General features: G+C 35.5%; 1 protein-coding gene across 7 annotated transcripts in view; it reads right to left on the reverse strand.

Moving 5' to 3' along the window:
- Positions 1 to 25,310, reverse strand: part of LOC105485364 (tripeptidyl peptidase 2) — an 84,707-nt gene that overhangs the window by 10,827 nt on the left and 48,570 nt on the right. The window contains exons 18-28 of one of the 7 annotated variants that reach the window (XM_011747655.2): positions 24,134 to 24,250; positions 23,796 to 23,896; positions 22,443 to 22,539; positions 21,522 to 21,659; positions 19,887 to 20,131; positions 19,547 to 19,625; positions 17,603 to 17,641; positions 11,855 to 12,006; positions 5,386 to 5,482; positions 4,196 to 4,326; positions 1,388 to 1,513 (exon numbers count right to left, since the gene is read on the reverse strand). In XM_011747655.2, the coding sequence (XP_011745957.1) occupies positions 1,388 to 1,513; positions 4,196 to 4,326; positions 5,386 to 5,482; positions 11,855 to 12,006; positions 17,603 to 17,641; positions 19,547 to 19,625; positions 19,887 to 20,131; positions 21,522 to 21,659; positions 22,443 to 22,539; positions 23,796 to 23,896; positions 24,134 to 24,250 (1,322 nt within the window). Of the gene's footprint in view, positions 1 to 1,387; positions 1,514 to 4,184; positions 4,327 to 5,385; positions 5,483 to 11,854; positions 12,007 to 17,602; positions 17,642 to 19,546; positions 19,626 to 19,886; positions 20,132 to 21,521; positions 21,660 to 22,442; positions 22,540 to 23,795; positions 23,897 to 24,133; positions 24,251 to 25,310 lie in introns of all 7 variants that reach the window. The other 6 variants (XM_011747660.2, XM_011747656.2, XM_011747657.3 and 3 more) reach the window with 6 other exon arrangements.

Consider the following 25,310-nt stretch of genomic DNA (forward strand, 5'->3'; position numbering starts at 1 on the left):
GAACAGGCCATAGTAGAACGTGTCCAATCTGCCCTTAAAAATATGCTCAGAAAACAACAACAACAACAAAGGAATATGAGTAAGGACCCTGCAACACCACTGGCACAAGCCTTATTTACCCTTACTTTGTAAATCTAAATGATAAATTTCTATCAGCTATAGAAAAGCACTTTGCTAAAACCTCTCAAGACATTAAACCCTGCAGTTTTATGGAAAGATATAAACAGTAATGTATGGTGTGGTTCAAATGAATTGTTAACGCTGGGAAGAAGATATGCTTGTGTTCACACCCCCTCAGGTCCTCTCTGGATTCCAGCATGAGGCATCAAACCATACCATAGCATGGCTAGGACCCAATCTGGTACCAGAAATGAATAAAATGACCCTGCAGGACCCATAGCCCTGGATGATGCGGCTTCTTCAGACGACACAAGCCCCGGACATTACCTGGGGGATGTTGAAGAAGAAAACTCAGGAGGCTAAGCGAATCCTGCTCTAGACATAGATATCATTCACTCCAGATAATCTGTTCCTTGCTATACTTTCTGCTGTACACTGCAACTCTCATAGGGTATTAAACCTTCGTATTCTCTCACTCTGCCTGCAACCCGTACCTGCTACCTCTACTGGGCTCATCTCTTAGATTTGCCTTTCTTCTGCCCTGTTACCTGGGCAGACACCACCTTCCCAGGCTCTAATAATGTAACTGCTTGGCTGGAAGGGGTTAATACACCCCCAGTGGGGTTCCTTAGTAACAGCACACATTGGACTGAGGTGCCAAGAAACACTACACGTCACTCCTTGATTGGAAAAGCATGTTACTGATTATACTCATGTTTGTCTTATATTATTTACTAATTCTAGGAATGCAAAGCTGGAATACAAGCAGTAATCATTATGCCAGACAAACTGGTTACTGCACACATCTGTACTCTTCAATCGACAAAACCTGATGCAAAAAACAGAAAAGGGGGAGATGTAGGACACCAGTCAGGGTGGTGGGTAAAAGTTAGAGGGAAAGATGCAAACCTTCTTGGAAGGTTGGGAGGTCTCACAAAAGCTTCGAAAGACGATTTGACTGAAGGCAGCCAAATTCTCTTATCTGGAGCCAGAGAGCAAAGGGCAGGTAACAAGGGAATGTAAAGGAACTTATCTAGATAACTTTGTTTACTCCTGTCTCCAAAAACCAAACTTTGATCATTTGCATGCAGGACTGCTCTCTACTCGGGGGGTCAACAATGTTTATTACCCACAAATTGTGTTTGCTCCACGCCTTTGTCATTAAATCTCTACTAAATAAATATGAGCATCACTGGCTTAGGGGGACTACTAACTCTCTTCGGCCCCTAGTGCTGGCAGTCCCCTAGCCCGCTCTTTCACTGGATACCTGTGTCTGAGTACTCCTTTCATCCGTCGCTCGGCCAGAGTCTGCAGGGCAGACTCGGCAAATGCTGCCTGATGGATCCTGGCTGCCCAGAGAAGGGCTGGAATGATGCAGAAATCAGAAGGCAACCTGGAGGTGACATAGGTAATCTGCATTTGTCAGACCTGGGTTAAATTAGCCGTAAGAGCCCTTTCTATTTTAGCATCTTCTGATCATGTACTCTAAATGCTACATATCTAGAGTATTCCTTTCCTCTCCTTAGGTTGTGTACTGACTGGCTGAGATTGAATACCTTTTTAATACATGAGGCTTTTTCCACTCAGGAGAAAGTCAGCTTTTCTTTCTACAGGTTTTTACAATTTGAAATATTTATTAAAAAATACTTGTATTTCATTATCTCTTAATAATTTCCTATCTGGCAATTTCATCTTCTATATTAGATGGTAAGTTTCCTAAAAGTAGAGACTATTTTGTTCATTTTTTAAGTCCCAGTCAGTGATGCCTTACATGAAGTATTTGCTCAATAAATACCTTGAAATCAAATTAACAAAAAGTTAATATCATTTTTAAGATTAGAAAATGGCATTTTATAATATTTGATGTTAGTGATTTAAGAGAAAGCAATTTTGCATGGAAATGAGAAATTAATGCTTAAGTTGGCTGCTACTTGCCCACAGATGACATCTGTAAGAAATGTTAAGTATTTCCTGATAGCATCTTGTAAAATATTTCAACTCTAAAAATTGTCTTCTGTCCAAACACAACCTGGCCAGAGTCTATTTCAGTCAGGCCAAAGCAAAGGCCTGGAGAGAAATTCTTTAATTACAAGGATAGACAAGTTGACCCAGTGTTGCTAAAAACTTAACGCAGCTCCACTCTCAGCATTTTTACAAAGTTTTATGGCTTCTTTCTAGTTTTATCCTGGCTTATTTCCAATAGCCATGATAGTCAGTGTCTAGTAATCTCCAAAGAGTAGAAATTAAAAAAAAAAAAAAAAAAAAAAACGAGATTAAAAACAGTGATTAAAAAAGACCAATAACAAAATAAAACTAATTTTGTATTAGTTTATGGCTCACTGTAATCCGAGATTGAGTTTCCTCTGTGGATGGTAAAACTGAGAAAACCATATGTGTTATTTCATGTAATATCTGAGTTTGAGAAAATCATATTATTTTCACAAAGTATAAAAAATAGCAAAAGCTAGAAAGTATATGGGATAGTTAATGTCAGGGGCTGCAGAGAGCTCAAGGAAGACTCAAAATGGGCCATTCTTTTTTAGCAACTGGTTATCACTGGTGATCTGCAGAAGACAGTTTTAAAGTGACCAAGGCCAGCCTCCTCTTATAATAAGATGAACAATGATCACCCTGAGACAGAAAGGAACACAATGAGGATGTGTGGGAGGCAGATGATGCTCCTTTTTCTGTGAGATAATAATGAGTTATGTTAACCTTCTCAAGAAGGCAGTAAGAATATACAGAGAAAAGAAAGGGCATGGGCTGTGGAGGCAGACCCTGATTTGACTATGTGCTTTCCAACGTCCTAGCAGTGGCAACTGGGCCAAGTCATCTAACCCCTCTGAGCTTCAGTTTTCTCTTCCTTAAAAGGGGGATACAAAGGCCTCTGCCTTTCATGTTGTTTGGAAGACTAAATTTAAATAAAACAATGTATTTAAAATGCCCTCAATAGTCCCTTGTATATAATCGGCACTTAATAAATGGCGGCTGTATTTTCTATTATTAACAACAACAACAAAATGGCAATGGTCTGAGACTATTCTTTTGAAAAATATGAAAAGGTAATAACAGTGGCCAAAGAACTAATTTTAAATACATTCTATCCCACTTGCAAATTATTGCTTGTAAGATTCGTAAGATCCTATAGTGTCAATATAAATGATATAATGGAAAGAATTCTAGCAGTTTAGAATCCAACTATTTTATGTAGAAAAAATACTAAAACTGATAAAATTTTTAAGGAAAATTTAGTATTTTCAGGCAGCCTGAATAGTTTTGGTTAATTAGTTATAATAACCACAAAAGAATCAGGATATTTCTACTAGTTAACGATCTTGTTATGTTGAAAATGAACCAAAGTGATAAACAAGTAACTGACATTGGAAGAGCTACCATGAGGTGATGGTTTAAGAGTTCATGGAAGGGTGAAAGTGACCAAATGGTAGCTTGGTTCAGAGTCACTGGACCATTATATCAACATATGGAAATCACACTCTTGCACGGAAGGAACCATACCAACCACTCATAAACCCAGGGAAGCTTCTCTATTTACACACAGCATTAGGTTTTCTAAAGGCAAAACTCTAAATTCTTTCCTTCTATTCTCCCTAAGTAATACTATAAAGCCAGTTTCATAAAAGTTGCCAGATAGTTTTACCTAATTTTATTTTTTATCATTTATTTCACTACAAACCAAATATTGGGTTTTTCATGTTATTGGACCATAAACATTTTAAAAATTAATTTTACAGTGTTAATTTTTGTCTTCCTGATATGGTCCAATTCACATAAACCCTCTCAAGTGGTTGGACTGCTTGATCCCAGATACTCATATCTCTCCACCTTGACAGTACTTAATAGCAGAGAAGGCAAACTACTTTTCTTGGGCTTTTAAAAAGATTGGACAAAATTATTTTAAAATTTCTAAGGAGAGAGTATCCAAATAGTGTTAATTCCCATTATAAGGATATAACAAACATCAGAAAAGCAATATTCTCTATATTATTAGTCCCTACTTTTAAAACAAGTTAACTAAGAAATGAGATGCAAGAAAGATTATTTACTGGTTAGGTACTTTTTTATAGTAGCTGCATCAGGCCTGGGATCAGTCTTCATCGCAATATAAACTGCTAGGGCTGTTTGATCTATATGAGAAATAACAGCATTTGCCGCGTCAACAATTTCATTAAGTCTTTTCATTCGTTCCTGGAGATGAAAAAAGAAGTAATAAAAAATAGGTACATCAATCAGCATATGAAAGAAATTACACTTCTGCTGTCTCAACCATGAGAGCTACAACTGCAATGTGAGTAAACTACATAATTCAACCCAGGGGGCTCCATGCTCTCTCCTAATGTGATTTTTCTAATTGCTGATATCTATAAAACTTGAGCTCAGATGTATAATAAAAATACCTTATTTACATTCCCTGCTGGAGTACAATGGTAAAGTAAGCAAAATATAAACTTCATAAAAATGTAAAGTTTTCTTTTTTTTTTTTTTTTTAACAAAGGTAATTCCTTTTCTATATTTCTTAAGATTCTAGAAATGTGATTGGCTATTGTTATTACTCTAGTTGCACACTACCTGAAAACAGGGAGGAAAAAAAAAAGCCCTAGCTGATGAAACCAGTTCTTTCTGATCCATCATGAAAAACACAAAGATGACAGTAAACATTATAATCAACAGTCTAACTGTGATTACCATGATGTTCCCAACAATTTGCCTCTTTCTTGTTAAAGTCCTTTAAGAAATCTCCTTTAAACACCCTTTGGTTCACTCTGAACCCTTGATGATTTTTATCTGATTAGGACAGCACTTTGCCACTGCTTTGATGACTAATGAGAACTGGTTCATCTCATCACAGGCTAGAACTACAGCCAACTCTCACAAATAGGAATCATTAACAAAGTTAATGCAAAGTAGGAATTCTTTCAGCGAAGGTGTTCAGATTTCCACCTGGCCAGGATTACTACCTTCTGCCCCTTACCCTTTAGGTTAAGGTAATGAAAACAGTCCTTAGGGTATCTTCTCTATTACTAATCTCACTGACCAAGCATGAGCAAGAATCCTAAACTAAACTCAGAGTAGTGGCTAGGTCTTATAATAACCTTCATGAAAACAGCTTAATACAACATTCAATTTGAGAAAACATGTTTTAGTTAGCAAGAACAGAAGAGAAAGATAATAATGCACTTTTCCTCAAAACACAAACCATATCTAATTACAAACAAAATAAGATGTATTAGAATGAACATGTCTAACCTTTTCAGCATCCAATTGATGAAGTCGAGCAACGTACAGAGGAAGATAATTAGGATATGTTTCTTTCAATTCGTTATAAATGTCACTAGAATCCAGCCTAAGTATGTAAGAAGGAGATAAATATTTACTTTTTCTTTTAAAAAGAGTATTTCTGTCTTCTCTATTATTTAACATTGCTTGGAAGTTTAAGCCAATAAAATAGGACATTAATCTGAAATGTATAGTCATTGACAAGGATTATCATTATTGGCAGGTAGTATAAATGGTTAACTAGAAAACAAAATAAATCAAACTGGGTTGGGTGCAGTGGCTCACAAGGTCAAGAGATCAAGACCATCCTGGCCAACATGGTGAAACCCCATCTCTACTAAAAACACAAAAATTAGCTGGGCGTGGTGGCACACGCCTGTAGTCCCAGCTACTCGAGAATCACTTGAACCTGGGAGGCGGAGGTTGCGGTGAGCTGAGATTGAGCCACTGCACTCCAGCCTGGTGACAGAGTGAGATTCCATCTCAAAGAAAACAAAAACAAAAAATAAAATAAAAACTGAAAATTATTTCAATTAAGAGTTCAATAAGATATCCAAATAAAAATATGCATCAATAGCTTTCTTACATACCAGCTATATTTATTTAAAAGGAAGAAAAGCACATTCACAAATAGCTAGAAAGATGAAAAGATTTAAAAATGTCTAAGATCTATTAAACTCTTCTGAAAATTCTAAAAAAAATAAAAATTTAAACATTTCTGAAAATTCTAAAGTCTTGAATGAATACAGTTATTCTACATTTCCTGATGCAGAGGCTGAATAACATTCTCAATTCTACCTGATTATATGTATCAGGATAAAAACAAATTAACATACAAATGCTAAGTAACTAGCACCAGAAATGGGTAACTTACATTAAAGTCACTTACTATATCAACAAAACTCCATAGTAGCATAAAAATAAGGTTGACTGGGATTTTGATACTCTAACTAACTTTCTATGAAAATAAATTTAACTTGTAGACAACAAAATTTACACTAATTCTTAGTACAAAAAAAATTAAGTCCTGTTTTTCTCTTTTCCCTAACAATTACACAAGGGCAAAATCAACACTTTCATTTTACATGTTAAAACTACTGCACCTTAATTATAAATTTTTTTTTTTCCAAAAAACGTTCTAAGGTTTTTTAAGTTTTGTAAGGGAATGGTAATAATTTTTTGCTGTTTTCTTCTAAAACACCTATTAGGTAAACCTTTTCAATTTTTTCTCCACACAATTTTCCCATTTTAAGTGTGAATTTCAATGTTTTCCAGCATAGTAACAGATATATGCAACTATCACAACAGTCAACTTTAAATATTTTTCATCAATACAAAAAGAAATTGCCATACCCTTTAGCTATCAGATCTCCCCAACCTCCCCAGCACTAAGCAACCACTAATCTACTTTCTGTCTCTATAGAAAATTTCCTCATTCTGGACATTTAATATGAATAGAATCATATTAATACAAGGTCTTTTGTGACTGGCTACTACCACTTAACATACTATTTTCAAGGTTCATTCATGTTGGAGCCTGTATTAATCCTATTCATGGCTGAAGAGTAGTCCCCTGTATGGATACATCACATTTTGTTTGTCCATTCATCAGCTGATGGATATTCCACCTTTTGGCCATTATGAATAATGCTGCTATAAATTGTCATGAACATGTTTTTGTGTCAATATAGGTTTTTATTTTCCTTAGGTATATACCTGGGAGTGGAACTGCTGGGCCATATGGAAACTAAGCTTAATCATTTGAAGAGCAGTCAGATTGCTTTCCAAAAAGTCTGCATCATTTTTGTATTCTTTACCATCAATGTCTGAGGATTCTGCCTTGTCCACATACTTGCCAAAACTCATCATCTGACTTTGTGATTCTAGCCATCCTAGTGTGAAGTTCTATTTCATTGTGATTTTTATGTGCGTTTTCCTGAAGACTACTGATTTTGAGCATCTTTTCATGCACTTACTGGTCATTTGTATATCTCTATAGAAATATCTATTCAGATTCTTCACCCATTTAAAAAATTGGGCCATTTGCCTTTGTATTACGAAATTGTAGGAATTACTTATGTATTCTGGGGGCTGGGTGTGGAGGTGGCTCATGCCTGTAACCCCAACACTATGGGAAGCTGAAGCAGGAGGATTACTTGAGGCCAGGAGCTCGACTAGCTTGGTGCACACAGTGAGATTCCATCCCTTAAAAAAATTAGCTGGGCGTGGTGGCGTGCACTTGTAGTCCTAGCTATTTGGGAGGCTGAAGTGGGAAGATCCCTTGAGCCCAGGGGTTCAAGGCAGCAGTGAGTTATGATCGTGCCACTGCAGTCCAGCCTGGGTGGCAGAGTGAGAGAGACCCTGCCTCAAAATATTAAAAAAAAAAAAAGGTCAGCATTCTTTACATATTCTGCATACAAGCTCCTTAAAAATATATAACTTGCAAATAGGCTTTTTGCACTTTCTTGATGCTATGCTTTGAAGCACAAAAGCTTTTAATCTTGATTAAGTCCAAATTATCTATTTTTTTCTTATGTTACTTATGCTTTTGGTATCTTTAAAAATTGTTTGCCAAATGTGAGGTCATGAAAGTTTACCACTATGTCCTCATTGAGGAGTTTTATAGTTTCAGCTCTCTGATACATTTTGAGTTAACTTGTATACATGATGTGAGGCAAGGGTCCAACTTCATTCTTTTCACATATGGCTATCCAATCCCAGCATCCTTTGCTGAAAATACTATCCTTTCCTCATTAAATGGTCTTTGCATCAGCACCCTTGCCAAAAATAAAAATCAGCTGACCATAGACACATGGTTTTATTTCTGGACTCTTAATTCTATTCCATTAATCTATATATGTCTTACCCTTGTGCCAGTATAACACTGTCTTGTTTACTGTTGCTTTGTATTTAAGTTTTGGAATCAGGAAGTGTGAGCCCAACTTTGTTCTTAATTTTCAAGATTGTCTGGCTATTCTGAGTCTCAGGGAATCACATATGACTTTTAGAATCAGCTTGTTAATTTCTATAAGAAGTCTTCAACGATTCTGATGGGAATTCAACTGAATCGTTCGATCAATATGAAGAGTAGTGTAATGATATTAAGTCTACTAGTCCACAGACATGGAATACCTTTTCCATTTACTCAGGTCTTTTAAATTTCTTTCAACAATGTTTTATAGTTTTGATGTGTAATTCTTACATCTCTTTTGCTAAACATATTCCGACACATTTTATTTTTTTCAATGTTATTGTAAATGGGATTCTCTTAATTTCCTGTTAACTTTAAATTATTGATATATTTGGACTTAGGTCTTCGATTTGATTTTTTGTTTTTGATGTATCCTATGTCTTTTTTTGTTCCACTGTTCCTCCTTTACAGCTTTCTTTTGTATTAAGTGATTATTTTTAAATGAACATTTAAATTTATTTAATGATTTTTTTCAGTTTATTTTTAGTTTTCCTTAGTGGTTGCTCTAAGGCTTACCATATACATCTTAACTTATAAGAATCAGCTTCAGATTTTTCCTAGCTTAATTTCAGTGAGATATAGAAATGTTATCCATTTATAGCTCTAATCCCCTCTCCTTCCTTGTGTAGTATTATTCTATCTGTTGTATCTATTACTGTTATACACCAATCAATTGTTATAATAATTACTTTACTATCTGCAGTCATTTCTTTAGCCCAATACAGTTTTGCTCCTTTGTGCTATCAGTAAATATATATTACAGAATATTACATTTAAATATTACATAGGCCTAATATATACACAACATTCATAGAAGAGCTTTTTAAATTAGTTAACAGGAAAAAAAGGAGAACTTCATGCTTTTATAATTCCATAATAATTAACTTTACCAGCATTTCTTTCCCCACTCTCACCGATGTAGATTCAAATTACTGCCTGAGATCACCTGCTTTCAGGTTGAAGAACCTCTTTTAGTACTTCTTATAAGGTGGGTTTGCTAGCAACAAATTCTCCGGTTTACCTGGGAATTTTTTATTTCATTTTCATTTTTAAAGGATAGTTTTGCTGGATATAGGATTATTGGTTGAGACTTTGAGCACTCAGAATCCCACTGCTATCTGACCTCTACTGTTTCTGCTCAGAAGTCAGTTGTTAACCTTACTAGTATTTCTTTATAAGTGATGAGGAGTTTTGTCTTGCTCCTTTCAAGATCTTTTCCTTATCTTTGACTTTCAGTATCTTTAACACGCTATGTCTATTTGTGGATTTCTTTCCATTTACTTTGAGTTCATTGAGTTCCCTGGATATGTAGGTTAATATCTTTCAATAAATATGGGGTGTTTCCAGCCATTATTTCACTGGATATATTTTTGCTTTCTCTCTGTTCTCCTGGTACTCCTGTTCCATGGATTTTGGTGCACTAATGGTATCCCACATTTCTCTGAGGCTCTGCTCTGTTCATTTTTTTTCATTCCTTTTTTCCCCGTTTTGGAGAGAACCCTTAGGTACATGGACTTCTCTATCTTCTGTTGCAAATGAAGTCAATTCCTTCAGGAAGAAATTAGGAGTTGTCAGTTTTATGAACTCCTTAGGCCCCACTGGCAAAATCACTAAGCCGAAGCTCTGGAACAGGGAGTGGAAGAATGGCAGGTTTTTCTTTGAGTCACACGCCCACTTAAGGAGCTTAGCACTCTCCTGTGGTCTTCTCAGCTTGCCTCGTGTGCTATGGAACCACAGCCTCCTGGATATTAGGGCCCCAGTGTTCCCAACAGTACTTCACAAGTAAGGGTTAGCAGAAGAAGAGAGTCCCCACCTTTTGACAGCACTCAGCAGAACTGAGCCGCTGCAACTGGCAGTGGGTCAGGATGAGAAATGATGACATCCTGCTCCTCCAAGGAGGAAAGCCTTTCCTCCCCCAGGAGCTGGAGCTCCTGAAGGCAAGATCGGAAGTAAAGTTTCTGGCTCACTGAACTGCGAGAGGAAAGGGAGGCAGTGGTCTTGGTTCAAATATCACAGACTCTTGCTTTTCTTACCCAATTTTTGTAGGTATTTTTGAATAGATGTTTCTTCATTTGCTGTATGTCCTTTGGACCATTTCCAGGGGCTTTTAAAAGTTGTTTTGTTTTGTTTTTAAATAATTTTCACTAGTTTTACTGGGGACCAGCATCATGGGTCTCCTCAGGCTGTCATGCCAGAAGACAATCTCTGCAATTTCACTTTTGAAGAATTTATATTTTATTGTCAACTGTTTACGACATCCTAAAATCAGGCAGAGACAGACCTGAAGACTTTGACTTCCAGTGGAGATACAACTTAGTTTTAAGTGGGAAAGGTATATTTGCATGTGAACTGACATTACAATGGTTCAATCTCTGGGAAATATTTTCACATCATGATGACTTCTATTCCCTCTAAAACCATGTAACTGCAAGGATGCATACATAATCAGCTAAAGAGGATTCCCATAAAATACCAGCAGTAAAAGAAATAATGCACAACAGATGGAAAAAGCAACTGATTTGACTACATAGAATAAATTTCAAGTAGAAAGTAAGCCCAAAGTCAAAGAGTAAACTAGAGTAAAATCTGTGGCAAGTGCAGAAAAGCATTAATATCTTTTATGTAAAAAGTTTTAATCAACCAGAAACATCTAATGTCTCAACAGGAAAAAAAGGTGAAGAATACGCTCAACTGTCAGAAGCTACACTAATAATGAATGATACCATCTAAAAAGCTCTCCTTTAATAATAACTAGAGATGTAATTTAAGACAGCAGTAATGGCCCGCTTTTGCATTGTGTAGTAGCACACATACATGGCTAGATGAGTGTAAATTATTATACTCATCTCAGAAGGCAATCTGGCAAAATATAGCAAGACGATTTTTACTTTTAAGATGCCACATGATGGAAATTTTAAAAAATCACCTTTATGTATAAAAATGTTTATCACAGCATCAGGAAGAAAAGCTATAAATATATATATGCAAAATAAAACGTTTAAATACATTATGTTGCATCCATAGAACCATATACAACACAGACATTACAAATGGTATTTCACAGGGCTGTTAAATCATAATAAAAAAGTAACTGAAAAATGGAAACTAATTTTATCCACACTGCTACATGTACAAACACAGAAGAAAAAAATAATATGAGGACAATGACTATTTATGAATTGTGGGCAAAAGTGATTTTTCTTTTTTATACTTTCCAATATAATTATCTTCCAAGAACAAATTAGAGTGATTAAAATAAAAATTAAAACATTTAATCACAAAATTACAAATTTATAATTTAAATAAATTACACATTTATATAAAAAGAGGAAAATTTAAAAGCACCTATAATCCTACCATCTGCTGTTAACATTTTAAAATACGGTCTATGTATATATACACAATATTGTTATAGTTGAGAAAACAGAACTAAACATTTAAAGAATTAAAATACATTTAAAAACCTACTTTGTCATCCACTGAATTTTAAGATCTCGTAATGCTTCAGTAAACTCTTCTTTCAAATCTTTCTCTTTTTCTGAATCTTTTTCCTTATCTTTGCTGCCGTTCTTAGTCTTTGTTGGTGGAGGTATTAAGTAGTAATGAACAGGGATTACATCCTACGAATGTGGAGAGAGATTCTTAGATTAATATGCTTAATTTTACATATGTCAAAATCATCTTCAATAGCTACATGTCATGTAACATGGGCTGCACCTGAGTAGTACTACACTGTATTCTAGATTCTAAGGGTCACAATACACCAAAAATTCCAATCTCTGGTCACAGTAATTTTCTCACAAACTGATGCTGAGTACTGATACTTCAAATATCTCCTTTAAAATAAAAGAGAGAAGAACCCACTTTTCTCCATTTGAGTATATTTGGTATTCTTGGCTTTACTTGGCAGACAGATGACAAAAGTACCCTAACCTTTCACATTTTAAATCTGAGAAGAGGATGAAATAAGTCCAAAGTAAAAAAAGATCCTCTAAGTAAATTTAAGGGGACATTTACACCTTCATTAAACCAACAGGACTTACTGAGTCCCCGCGACGTGCCAGGTAATGCTTGAATAGGTAAAGAACACACCAGATGCTGACATCTGATATGAAGAAAACAAAACAGAATAAAAGGATAGAGTGACTGTCAGGTAACAAGGGGGAGCCGATGTACACAAAGTGGCTACGGAAAGCCACTCTGAAGAGGTAACATCTTATGCAAACGACCCTAAATGAACAAGGAGAAGATGAGCAAGTGTAAAGACCTGAGCTGGGTATAAAGCAAGCACAGCTGTATCTTCTGAGAAAGCAGGTGGCAGCCAACTTAAGTAGGGCTTGAGAGCATATGGTTTAAAAAAGAAAAGAAAAAATACTATATATAGTATTCTAAGTGCACTAAGAAGCATACCAGAAGAGTTTTACAAAAGACAGTGACATGATTAAAGATTTCTGCTTTTTGTTTAATGACTCTAGTTCCTGTATGGATGAAAATTTTGGTTTGTGTTCTATTTGGAAAATAGATTATAGAGGGTAAACGTGGAGGCAGGAAAACAAGAAGTTAGGAAACAAACCTAGGAAACCCTACACTGTGCCTTAGACTAAAAACAAAATTGGAGAAAATGAACAGATTTGAGATCTTTAAAGGTAGAACCAATGCGTTTGCCGACAATGCTGAAAAATATGTAGATGAATAAGATTAGGGATGGAGAATGGAAAAAGCAGCTCTGTGAGTGAGAAAGGGAAAACAAAAAGCACCTGGGATCATGGAAGCCTTGAGGAAAAACCAGCAAGAAGGAAAATGATCAACTGCCCACCTAGCTGAGAGGCAGTGTACGATGAAGTAGGAAGGAACTGAAAACCTGGCAGCACAGAGCCTGCTGACCCCCCTGGACAAGAACAGTGTCAGGGGACAGTGGAACAGTCCAGGCCAGAGAAGACAGAGATGAAAAGAGAATGGAAGTCAATACGTCTGTGGGTCTTTTGAGAAGTTTTGCTTTGAAGACAGCAGCAGAGAAATGGAGAGTAACTGTATTTATTTTATTCACAGATAAATCTTGACTTGTGAAAGGTAAAGCATTATTTGGGAAATGAAATCACATGCTATACCTGCTAGATTTGTTTTTGGCACAATAACTGGGTGTCCTTAATTAAGCCATTATTTATTAAGTCAGTTCCTCAATTTCTATCTTTGGGTTTGTATTTAAAATGGTGCTAAATTAAAATACTATATTCATTTTAATTAACAAAGTTCATAAAATTGAAACAAATGTTACCAAAAAGACATTCACTGAAAAAGCTTTACTCTGGTTGAGTAAAAAAATAATACTGCAAGTTCCCACCTCCCTGTAAATAGGATGTTTAGGAGCATATACTACACAAATATTCCCATTTTAACAATTTTCACAAATAAACACAATTTCAGGGTATAAAATGATGTAACAGTAAACCAGGAACTATGGTTGTAGTTCTAATAGTATTCCAACACAAAATAATAACTGCTATCTCCATACTGATTCATTTAAAGCACAGAAAACCACTTTGACATCAGATATAACCATATAAATCCATTCATAGCCACTGGCTGTCATTCTCCCTCTGAGGTCAGGGAGCCAGAACCTGTAAACAAAGTCCTTATGTGAAACATGAGACTGGGAAAAGGAAACAGGTCTACTGCTTGGGCTAGCTCTTTCAGGACCCAGCTGCCTGTCCTTCTCCTCTCCTTCTCAAGGTTCACTCTCTGGGCAGGCACTGCCCTGAGCAAAGCCAAGGTAAGCGCAAAATCTGAGCTGATCTTCTACCAGCAAGTTCTTATGAAAACAGACTGCATCCGTGTCATCAGTACAGTAAAGACAACACATCTAGGAATTGAAGGGGCTAAGTGGCCTCCAATATTTACTTTCTGTTAATATAGCTCCATTTTCCATGGAATTGAGCTTCTCTGCCACCCAGTGTGCTAGAATGAGCGGTCTCCAGTCTTTCTCCCTGAGCTTCCCGCACCTCCTCGCCGTATGAGGGAGAGGTCTGCTGCTCTTAGGGAGGCAGCCTGTATGTTGTGAGGCACTTCCTCCTCAGACTCAGAGATATGTGCTATTGTTTTAGTACAGAACAGAGAAAAGAGAATTGAATTTAAAATGAGCCATCTTTAAAATTAATTTAGGATTTACAATGAACTCTAACAAAGACCTATCAAAAGTAGGAAAAAAGATATCCTAGCAACCTTAAACTATCATTAAAAGCAAAAAAGAGACAAAGAAAGTTTATGATGAATTATCTCACGGAAACAAAAATCAAGGTTTTGTAATCAGCATTTTACGTATTAAATATATCAAATTAACTATAAAAGTTAGTGTAATCCTACAAGATGTTTCAGGACAGGGAATTTTTTTATTAGTAAAAATTATAAACCTGGTAGTTTTAATTTCTAATCAAAAGAAAAATGGCGCTATTTCTCACTTGCTGTATCACAATAATTTCTTCTTTGTGCCAATATTAATATTTTTATGACAATTCTCAAGGGGTTAACGTAGTATCAATTTAATAGAAATAATTTTGTACCTTTAATCTTGAGAAATCTTGATTATGGTTTAAAGAGACAGTCAAGAAGAATCTTCAGAGCAGAAATGCTATGAAGATTTCTCTACAGTACATATTTAATGGTTACGTTTAGAAAAAAAGCATTCCAGCTACTCACGAAGTATTTCAACAGTGTTCAAACTGAACAGTGTTATTTAGAAAGTCAAACTCACCTGCCAAACCAATAACTACTCTCTGGGCACACAATGCACTGTAAGTTAAATTGTGGTTCCAAATAGCAATTTCTTTAGTTCTTAAAATTATTAGTAACTGAATATTCAAAATTTTAAAAGCTTCACATACACCATTTTAAAGATGTATATCATATTCGAGTGCTATTTATGATCTGTTAAAAGTGACAATATTCAGGCTGGGTGCAGTGGCTCATGTCTGTAATTCCAGCACTTTGGGAGGCTGAGCCAGTAGGATTGTCTGAAGCCAGGAGTTTTAGACCACCTTGGGCAATAAGACCTCTCTCTACGAAAAGTAAAACTTAGCTAGGCATAGTGGCACATGCCTGTAGTCCCAGCCACTCCAGGGAGGCTGAGGTGGGAAGATCGCTTGAGCCCAGGAGCTGGAGGCAACAGTGAGCTACGATTGTGCCACTGTAATCTAGCCTGGAGTGTAGAGTGAGACTCTTTAAAAAAAAAAAAAACAAAAAAAGTATATTATTGCATTTTACAAGGAATTTTAAAAAGGGTGACATACTTTTTCAAATCAAGTCACTGAAACCCAGAGAAAAAATCTATTAAGAATTATATACAAAATGCTATTTATCTTCATCAACCGGGAATTATACATGTATTTTTTTCTTCGTAATGTGACTGTAAAACTATAATACTAATTATTTCTAAAATAAGACCTTTATTGTGTACTTGCATTGAAGACAGAAAGGAAGAAGCAGAGATAACTCTAGCTGCTAAGTTCTTCAAATGAAGCTTTACTAATCATCAAGTAAATGCCTTTCTATTCATTCAATGTTTTCCTAACTATACAACCTAATTCAAACAAAATCTACCAAAACTTGCAAAAGGTCAACTAAAATAAGAAAAATAATTGCTATGGCTTTCGTGGTAAGTGCCTTCTATTTTTAATAGATTCCTAGAGTACCTTTTCCTTGTTCTCTAAAGCAGTGACTTGCAAACTATTTTCACAATGTCCCAAAGATATACACATTAATACATAAAATGAAATTACAATTTTATGAGTCTGATGAACTGACATTTCCTATTTTTAAAAAAATGCTGTTTTTATCCCATTACATGGCCCCCAAATCGGTCAAGACACCCAGGTGAGAAATACTGATCTTTAGATCTTTCTCCAGAAAGATGATTCCTAGTTATCTGTATTTTGTTTGGACAAATTATTTACTATTATGTAATAATATGGACATTTCAGAAGACATCTTAATAAAGGAATTTAAGCTGTTTACAGAATGGTGATTCCCCAGTTCCATATCACTATGAAATAAGAAATATAAAGTTATCTTTTGTTTATACATTAGGACATTACTGATTTTCCCACTGTAAATCTTTCTGTTTAAAAGGAAATCATGAAAATGCTGAATGATGTAGCAGGTCTTCACCAGAAAGCGTATTAAATATGCAGTCCCTTTCATACACACACACACACACACACACACATATATTTGTTTTGAGACAGGGTCTCACTCTGTGGCCCAGACTGAAGTGCAGTGGTGCAATCTCAGCTCACTGCAGCCTCCGCCTCCCAGGCTCAAGCGATCTTTCCACCTCAGCCTCCCATAGAGTAGCTGGGACTATAACTGTGTGCCACAACGCCTGGCTAATTTTTGTACTTTTTGTAGAGATAGGGTTTCACCATGTTGCCCAGGATGGTTTCAAACCCCTGAGCTCAAGGGATCTGCCCAACTTGGCCTCCCAAAGTGCTGGAATTATAGGCATAAGTCACTGTGCCTGGCCCTAAAATATATTTTTAGCAGAAATTTTCTTTTCTGAGTTAAATCTGGCCCCAGCAGTAAATCAAAGATTGCTTAATATGCTGCAGAGAGGCTGATCAGACCACTTAGTAGCGATGGCCTTAAACTCTGTGGTCTTAGCGTAAGCTTTAATTGTCAGTGAACAGTCCTTATTTCTGTTCCTGCTACGTCCATCGCTCTTTCTTGTTTCTGTTCTTTCAGAACCAGAATTGATACAAGAGCAGGGAATAAAGTTCACTTTAAAAAGCTGCAACATTTTATTAATCAAATCACCCAATTTAAAAGTGCTTTTAGACTTTAAAAATAATTAAGCGCTTTAGCTTATATGGCTAAAAAAAAAAACTATCACATCCATCTCTCTGTAAAATTGTAAATATGAAAAATTTCAAATATTGTTACTTGTTATCATATCTGTAGCAAGAAATGAATAGCATTAAAATGTCTGTATACACAGAGAAAATGAGTCTTCCAGGAATTTATGGTGGGGAAAAAAAAACCCTTTAGAAAAGCAGTATGTCAACAATGCTTGTAAGTAGAGCTAAGAGCACTATACTTCAGAATGCAAAGAAAGGAAACTAAGGGAGACTTATTTAAAAAAAAAAAAGGTTTATAATAGTGACAGAAAAAAGTTTAATATGCAAATAAGGCTTTAAGACATCTTTTTTAAGAACTGACAATCAGTACCTTTTTAAATTTTCCTTGTCGTTTTGCTGCAGACTGCCCCTGGGAGTTAGAACGACATTCTGTAAGAAAACATGCATAATCTACACAGGATGGAGACAGAACCTCTGTCTAATTGTCTTTCAGTTTATGTTCCACCTGTGTCACACCACTTAGAAGGCTCAGGTCTGTGATCAAGATGGCACGCTTTTAAAGAAAGCAACATTGCCACTTTCATTTCTTAAATAAGAAAAAGTACTCAAATATGTTATTACTAAGAGTACCTGTCAACTTCTTATTGAAAAATTTAGTAGATCAAAATCCATTACTTATGAAAGCATTTCTTAAAATAGTAAATTTAGTTGATGATCTAATCTGATTAAAGGGTACCACAACAACCCCACAGCCTATGCATTCCTATAAAAAGCAACAAAGTTACTGTGAAAGTCAAAGTGAAGTAAAAGTTACCTTCCCAACTACCAAAAAACAAGAAATGCTAAACCACTGAGAAAAGATTACATAAACAATGTGATGGAAGTTACTATGAACTCAACAGCTTTAAGTTACTGCTTTCTCCCAGGAAAGTCTCCCTTGATAAAGAGCCACCATAGTTAACACCACATATTTGTAATTTAATTTCACAATTGTCTCCTAAAACAATATAGCTGGGAAGTAGTAACTATTTCTGAATTGCTAAAAGCCCATTATTTTACTAATAATGCTTTTCTGTTACACTCTTCACAAGTAAACAGACTCTTCAGAAGTGTCATCTGTCATCTGAATGAAAATTCAGAGCTGAAGCCCAACAGCTGAAGCCCAATAGCTGAAGCAGCTATGCTTCCTGTGAAACGAAATCTACAAAAAAGACTACCAGGGTTTCTTAAATCAGTGCATGTATTAATTGCAAATCATTAACTATTGATTTACTTCAAATTATACTAAAGTATGTATGTATAAACAGTATAAACTGAAACGAGACCCAAGAAATGTCAGGGTAGGCAACTTTTTCTAAGCACAAACTTCCCCAATTATGCTTCAATGACAGTAAATAAATGGCCTTTGATTCAATACTGACAATAAATATATATAATTCTTAAGATATATGAGATCTACTCATTCTGATAACAGCATTTATGTAGCAGGCTTAGCTCTGTAAGAGGTAATAGTAAAGAGAGAAACAAAACTGTTAAGAATGACAACTTTTACTGGCATTGAGCTAAAATGATTTTTATGACAAAAGGTGATAGATCTATATAAACACCATTCTCATAATACATTTTTAATGAAAACACAGAAGGAAAAAACAAAAACAGGTAGGTACTTGTAAAATTGTAACATTTATCTCTAAACAACAATAAGAAACATATTTCTAACAAAAAGCATCATTTTGAAATTAAAAAGCAATACCAAAAGAAGTATCTCATATTTTCCTACTTGGAAACCATGGAACCATGTTTCCATGGTTTCTACATTGGAACCATGTGAAATTCCAATGAGAAAGGTCTGTAGAAGTGTGAAGAAACATGTTTTAGAGTAATAATTGTTCTGACTACTTTTTAAAAGCACCCCAAGATAATCTGATTTATTCCTATGTCCATAATCTTACATTGGTTAAATTTCTATAACATGTTCTAATCTTAAACATCATATTTTTTAAAGCCAATTTTGATTTGTATTTATGTGTTTCACGGGAAGTTCAAGTGTATTAGCCACAGGAGGTAAGACAAGTTCAGGGCCTGAGTACTGCCGGCTTGTGAAAAAGAAGCCTAAATATTTCAAAAGTAGTATACATTTTAAAAGACAACTAAATATTAACTGACCTTCACTAGTAACCTGGGAAAAAAGGATTAAATTTTTTTTCCCAAGAGTATCTTCTCTTTTACCCATTCTGAAATGTAGAATTCTTATCTTTAAAGAAATGGAAATTTTGTAATAGGTAATTTCAGTGTTTAAAAAACTAATACTTACAGCTTTCTTTCCTAGTTCAGTCTTTGACAATGTTAAGGATCCTGCAAGATAGCATCCAGGTCCTGCCCCTTTAGGTATTCTAAACAAGAGAATTCAAAGAGAAAAAAAGCAACAAAAGAGAAAGTTTCACAAAGACAAGTAAGGGGAAAAACATGAAAACAATTCCATATTGAATTCATTCCCATAGCTAAGACTTCAAAAATCAAAGGAAGAAATGACTTCAGCCAAAAAAAAAAAAAATGACAACATACTCCAAATTTAGCCTAGATGTCATAAACTTACATTAAAAGGACTACAGTGTATAAGATGGGCAGTAAGTATAAGCAATGTTATCACTTACTTATCGTCAGGTAAGGAAGTAACAAAGAATGGCTGGTTATATTTGGGTGGTAATGTCAAGTTGCTCGATTTCTTCTTCCCTAGAAGTGCAAAACTATGATTTTCATGAATATCTAAGCTCAAGGTATTAGACAATCTATGAGAAACAATAAATGGAAGGTCTTTAAGGCGTTCCAAATCACTGATTTGCTCATGGCGAATTTGCAGTCGAATTGTATAATCTCCTTTCTCCAGTTTCAAAGAATACTAAAAAAGAAAAACAACATTTGGGAAAAGTTAAGTTTAACCAAGTCAATGGAAATCACTGAAAGAGGATACAGTGAAAGTTGCCATTCACAGACTTGCTTATAATATGTGAGGTACAGTGCAAGGCACTATCCAGACTTTCATATACACACAAAGTCCCTAGTATGCTGGTCAGCAGACAGGACCAGGGACATCAAGTGACTTGCCTAACATCACACAGAGTAAAGTATAAGAGAGCTGGAGTCAGGTCTGACTTCAAAGCCCTTATTCTTTCCAAAAATATTAGCAAAATTGGGGCACCACAGAATATCTAAGACAAATACACACACGTAACTTATGACTACTGGTAATCCTTATTTACTTTTAGAGACGGGGACTCGCTATGTTGCCCAGGCTGAAGTGCAGTGGCTGTTAACTGGTGCAATCATAGTGCACCATAGCCTAGAGCTCCCGGGCTCAAGCGATCCTCCCATCTCAGCTTCCTGAGTAGATGGGATCACAGACATGTGCCACCATGCCCAGCTGATCTTCAAATTACAACCAAAATGTCACTCCTTTATTTCAGACTTGAAACAAACAGGAAACCAATAGAGATCAAGGAATACAAGTTCATTACCCAGGTAACAGGTTCAAGAGGATGAGATGCTGTATCCTGTGTCAGCCACTTTATCTGAGATTTAAAAAGTAACCAAAGTAATAGCACTGCAGTAGGCCATTCTGTAATGAGATGTGACTGCTACTTGCTTTGAGGAAAATAGATATCACTCCTTTAACAACGAATTGAAAAAAATCTCCATAAATTATTTTCATTTGTCAGCATAAAATTATACATGTTACAGGAAATGTCTCATTTCTTTGCAGTAATCTCTAAGGGATAAAATATCTATAAATTATGTGATTTTTCTCTTCAATAAAACAGCACAAAGCATAGTGCCTGGTATGTAGTAAGTGCTCATTACAGAGTTGTCCAGTAGGGTAGCAAATTTAAAAGTACAAATGAACCGAAGACACGTGGCCACTGCTGCAGTGCTCTCTTTAGCCCCCTCAGACTTAGGATCATTTCAAGAGGTTCACATATCTTTGATGTATGCTTTGATCTACCTTCAGGTAGGTAGAATCAGTGTATAGGAAGGAGAAACACTACACACACCAAAAGTTATGCTGGCCAACGTGGCAAGCTTCACCTTTGTCCTCCTCTAATTCAGCACAACTACATGGTGAAAGAGTTGACACAATCTGTTCCTCACCAACTACAACAAACAACAGGCTCTTATGAGTTTGTGAAAGTACTAAATGCAAAGCTATCATTTTCTTTTTTTAAAGTATGAACGTTACCATAACAAGAAACCAGGATTTTGTTAGTTCAGGAATGAGCTTCTGTATTTTATACCTGATGTGGATAGGCATCACCTGAACCCATCTGTCTTTTGTTCTGGTCAAAAATAATCCACAGTTGGCTGTCAAATTCAGATTCATATAATAGTTCACAAAGTAGTGGGCAGCTTGGAGTTACTTCCCCACTCTTGGGCTATTAAAAAAAAAAAAAAAAGGATTACTTTGCATGATTTGCATATAATTTCTGATACAAATTTTTAATATTGTTATTGACATGAGACTTTTTCATTTAAAAATGAAAAGTACTTGTGGCAAAAAATTTTGAAAATATAGAACACATAGTATTTTGGCACTTATAAAAGTCACTGCTCTCTTACAAACTTTTGAAAACACACACCTGGCTATGTGTATTCATTAATAAAGCAATATATACATATTTCAGGACCTCTAATTACTTTATAAAACTGTAATCTGAAAACTCACTGAAACCAATTCATTTCCCTAACATTATAACCAAACTGATGTGTGTTTCAGTAACAGTTTTATTGAAATCTCATTGATCCAGCATTTACACTGGCCTCCATTACTTCCGCCACCCATTCCACCTGGGAGCTACTCTGATCTTTTCCTGTTCCAGTGCCTTCTTCACAGAAAGCAATCAGGCCCAGCACCATCATCAGAAGACAGATGGTATTTCTGAGCCTTCTAATCATCCCTGGGTCAGATGGACAGTGATCAGTGATTTTATCAACTAAGGCTCAAGGTTAGGTCACCACTCAATTACATTTTGTGACTTTACGACTGAATGGTATTTAATTACAAATTACAATTTCCTAAAGAGTAATTCCAAATTAACCAATGTTAATCACTTGATTCTGTTTTATATATATACACCATATACACTGTCCTTCCATTTTTGATTTTATGAATCATAAATAAAACACAAAAGTTCATTCTTTACTAGGCAAACACTTACTTGATGAAAGTTATATGTCAGGACCATCTCATAAAGTTGACGGTTATTTGGCAAAACATCTCTTGATCCTAAAGGTTTTGTTTTTGCACTCACTGGGCTGTAATGAGGAAACTACATAACTGGTTTGATTCAAGAGTTCATTGAAACAGACAAAACCATAAGCAACAAAATCTGTAACATATTGCAAAAAGTGACAGATGAACCTTCCTGAGAGCTATCCTTTTCAGTATACTCTACAATATTTTAACCATTAACTTACATAATTCTTTGATTGAATCATATCAATACATACAGTTTAAATTTTGCAATAAATATTACAAAGGCAATCTTTTCATGGCAAGAACATTTTCAAATACCAACAAATACCTCTTAACACAACCAAATCCCAACACTAGGGTGACAACTACAAGTGTTGTAAGACAGGTTCTGATTTGTACTCCTTGTGCAAACTATTGACAGTACTGTGTTGTGCACAGCACAGACCTCCCCAGGCCCCGGGTGCTCACCAGATAGCAGGGGCCACACTCAGCCCTCCTCCTGGCCGAGGGAATGGTATTTCATATTTTTAGTAGTCCTCTGAAGGAAGCTGCTAACGTTCAGATTTTATAAAGGAGAAAACTGACACTGAAAAGCACGTTTTAAATATAGTTTAAAATGTCAGTGAAACATAATCTACTCCTTTAAATTTAGCTCCAATTTTTTAGATTTAGGAAGACAACATTAGAATGATATAAATTGGATCTATCTTCAAAGTTGTATGTTTTAATTTTTATTGATAATTCTAGGAAGCGGTGTATCTTTAGACATTACCGTGTCACTGACTATTGTCCCTAAATGGTTATTTTAATGCACTTATGACTAGGCTGCATGCTGATGAGCAACAGAAACCAGGTATCTTTATAACACAGTGAGTATGTGAACACAGGTCACAGTGCCCTGCTTTTGTAAGGGGAGGTGCTGAGGCACAAACAGCAGGCTACAGTACTTAAGTTTCTACCATTCAATAAAAATTGCAGTATTGCAGTTTCTACAAATGATTGCATTAGGACTCACAAAATAATATCAGAGAGAATGTTAACTTGCTATTTTACGGCAAGAAATAAAAAGGTGAATGTCCACTGATCCTAACTAGTCATGACAGGGATCGGCTATCCACCATCTTTGAATTTGCTGGTCAGGTGGGACAGTGAGGCTGGAAGCTGATACTGGGACTGCCTTGCAGAGATCGGCAAGGATAAAATTCTCACCTCTAGCATGCAGATGGGTTAAAAAAAAAAGGCTCTTTTTTCAGAGTGTAAGAGATCCCCCCAATCTCTATTCAATATTTGTAGTCCCTAAAACATTGAATGATACCGTAGTGTTTGGACCCAGTTCTTCAAAGTTATGCAGGGAGCCAGATCTTCATATTTCAAGGAGGACTGAACATCAAAACGGTTGATTCCTTCCGACGCATGCTACAAAGGATATTTGTCAAATTACTTTCTCAAACTTTACGAAAAATAAGCAATATTTTGTACCTAAAATAAATGTGTCTAATATAAAGTTTGTAAGTACCCACACACAAAGCCTACTATTATCTTCAGAACCACAGGTAATTTCCCCTCATTAAAGTTTAAATCTAACCAATGAAATTACTCTCCAATAACACAAGTAACTGACATTAAAAATCATGAAAATGTTATGGAACTTACAATGTTTAACTGAGGAGCAGTACACACTATCCCATGGAAAGAAATGGTATAATCAATGTTGACATCACTGAGACTTGCCCACCAACGAGCAATGCAAAATTCAATTGCTTTTCCACCCTGCAAATAAAAGTAAATAAAATATATCTCTTATTTTTCTCAAATTACAGAATATAAATACTAGCTGTTTCAGAGCAATTCCATGTTTTCAAACTTTTCCTATTTGTAGCAAGAAAACTCAAAAATTTGAACAGCTATGCTAAGAGTTAGACAAATCATTTGCATGTATATTTGCAAAGATATGGTGCAAGTATTTAAATATACATAGTTATTTACTCATAACCCTATGCTTCTTGTCATAAAAGATCCTAGGCAGCTTCTGAAAGCACATATAATAAAGCAAATGAGATCTGATTACTTCAAAGTGAAATAAAAAATTAGGACCAAAAGAAAAATAATCAAGTATAATGACACAAGAAAGATACTACAACTTTGTAAGGTATACTCAATAGGCACAGTTGAGTTTGGGCTCAAAGCTGCCTGGCAGCTAAAACAAAATGACATTACGGTCATTTACATCTTTCTCCCTGTTAAAAAACAAAGATAAGAAAAAAAAAATTGCTCTTAGCACTGAGTTTTAAAGTACGTTTTCTAGCAATCAGTGAATTTAAAAGTTTAAAAAGATGAATCATGCAACACTGATCCATGGAAGAACACAAGTGAAAAGTAATCAGAAACAAAGAGATACTGCGAAAATCCCACAACCAACTGAAAACACAAAGGAGCGAGTTGAAGGAAGAACATCAGTACTCTTCCTTCTGTGGAAGAAAGACTAGTCATCGTTTCCAACACCACAGATAAGAATGTAGTGCTGCCATCATTTGAGATAACTTAGACATGAAGCAGTAGCAGTCTTCCTCTAATGCAAATTAGCCTCATAGCTTCTTAACAACACAGCATTAGTAAAATAACTTAAGTGACATGCAAACAAGTCTTAAAGAAATTAATCTACTGTACAACAAAGAATAATCTAAATCAGGGTCCAAACTACAAGATACCAGAATCTACCAGACTAGTATGTTTCTTTGATTAAACTATTCAAGAATTACAGAGATAATTACCTCTAACTTGATTTCAAGTACCCTAATTAGATTTTCTATCTTCCTACTTCATTTTCTTT

The sequence above is a fragment of the Macaca nemestrina genome, chromosome 16, assembly GCF_043159975.1.
Source record: "Macaca nemestrina isolate mMacNem1 chromosome 16, mMacNem.hap1, whole genome shotgun sequence".
Lineage (NCBI taxonomy): Eukaryota > Metazoa > Chordata > Mammalia > Primates > Cercopithecidae > Macaca > Macaca nemestrina.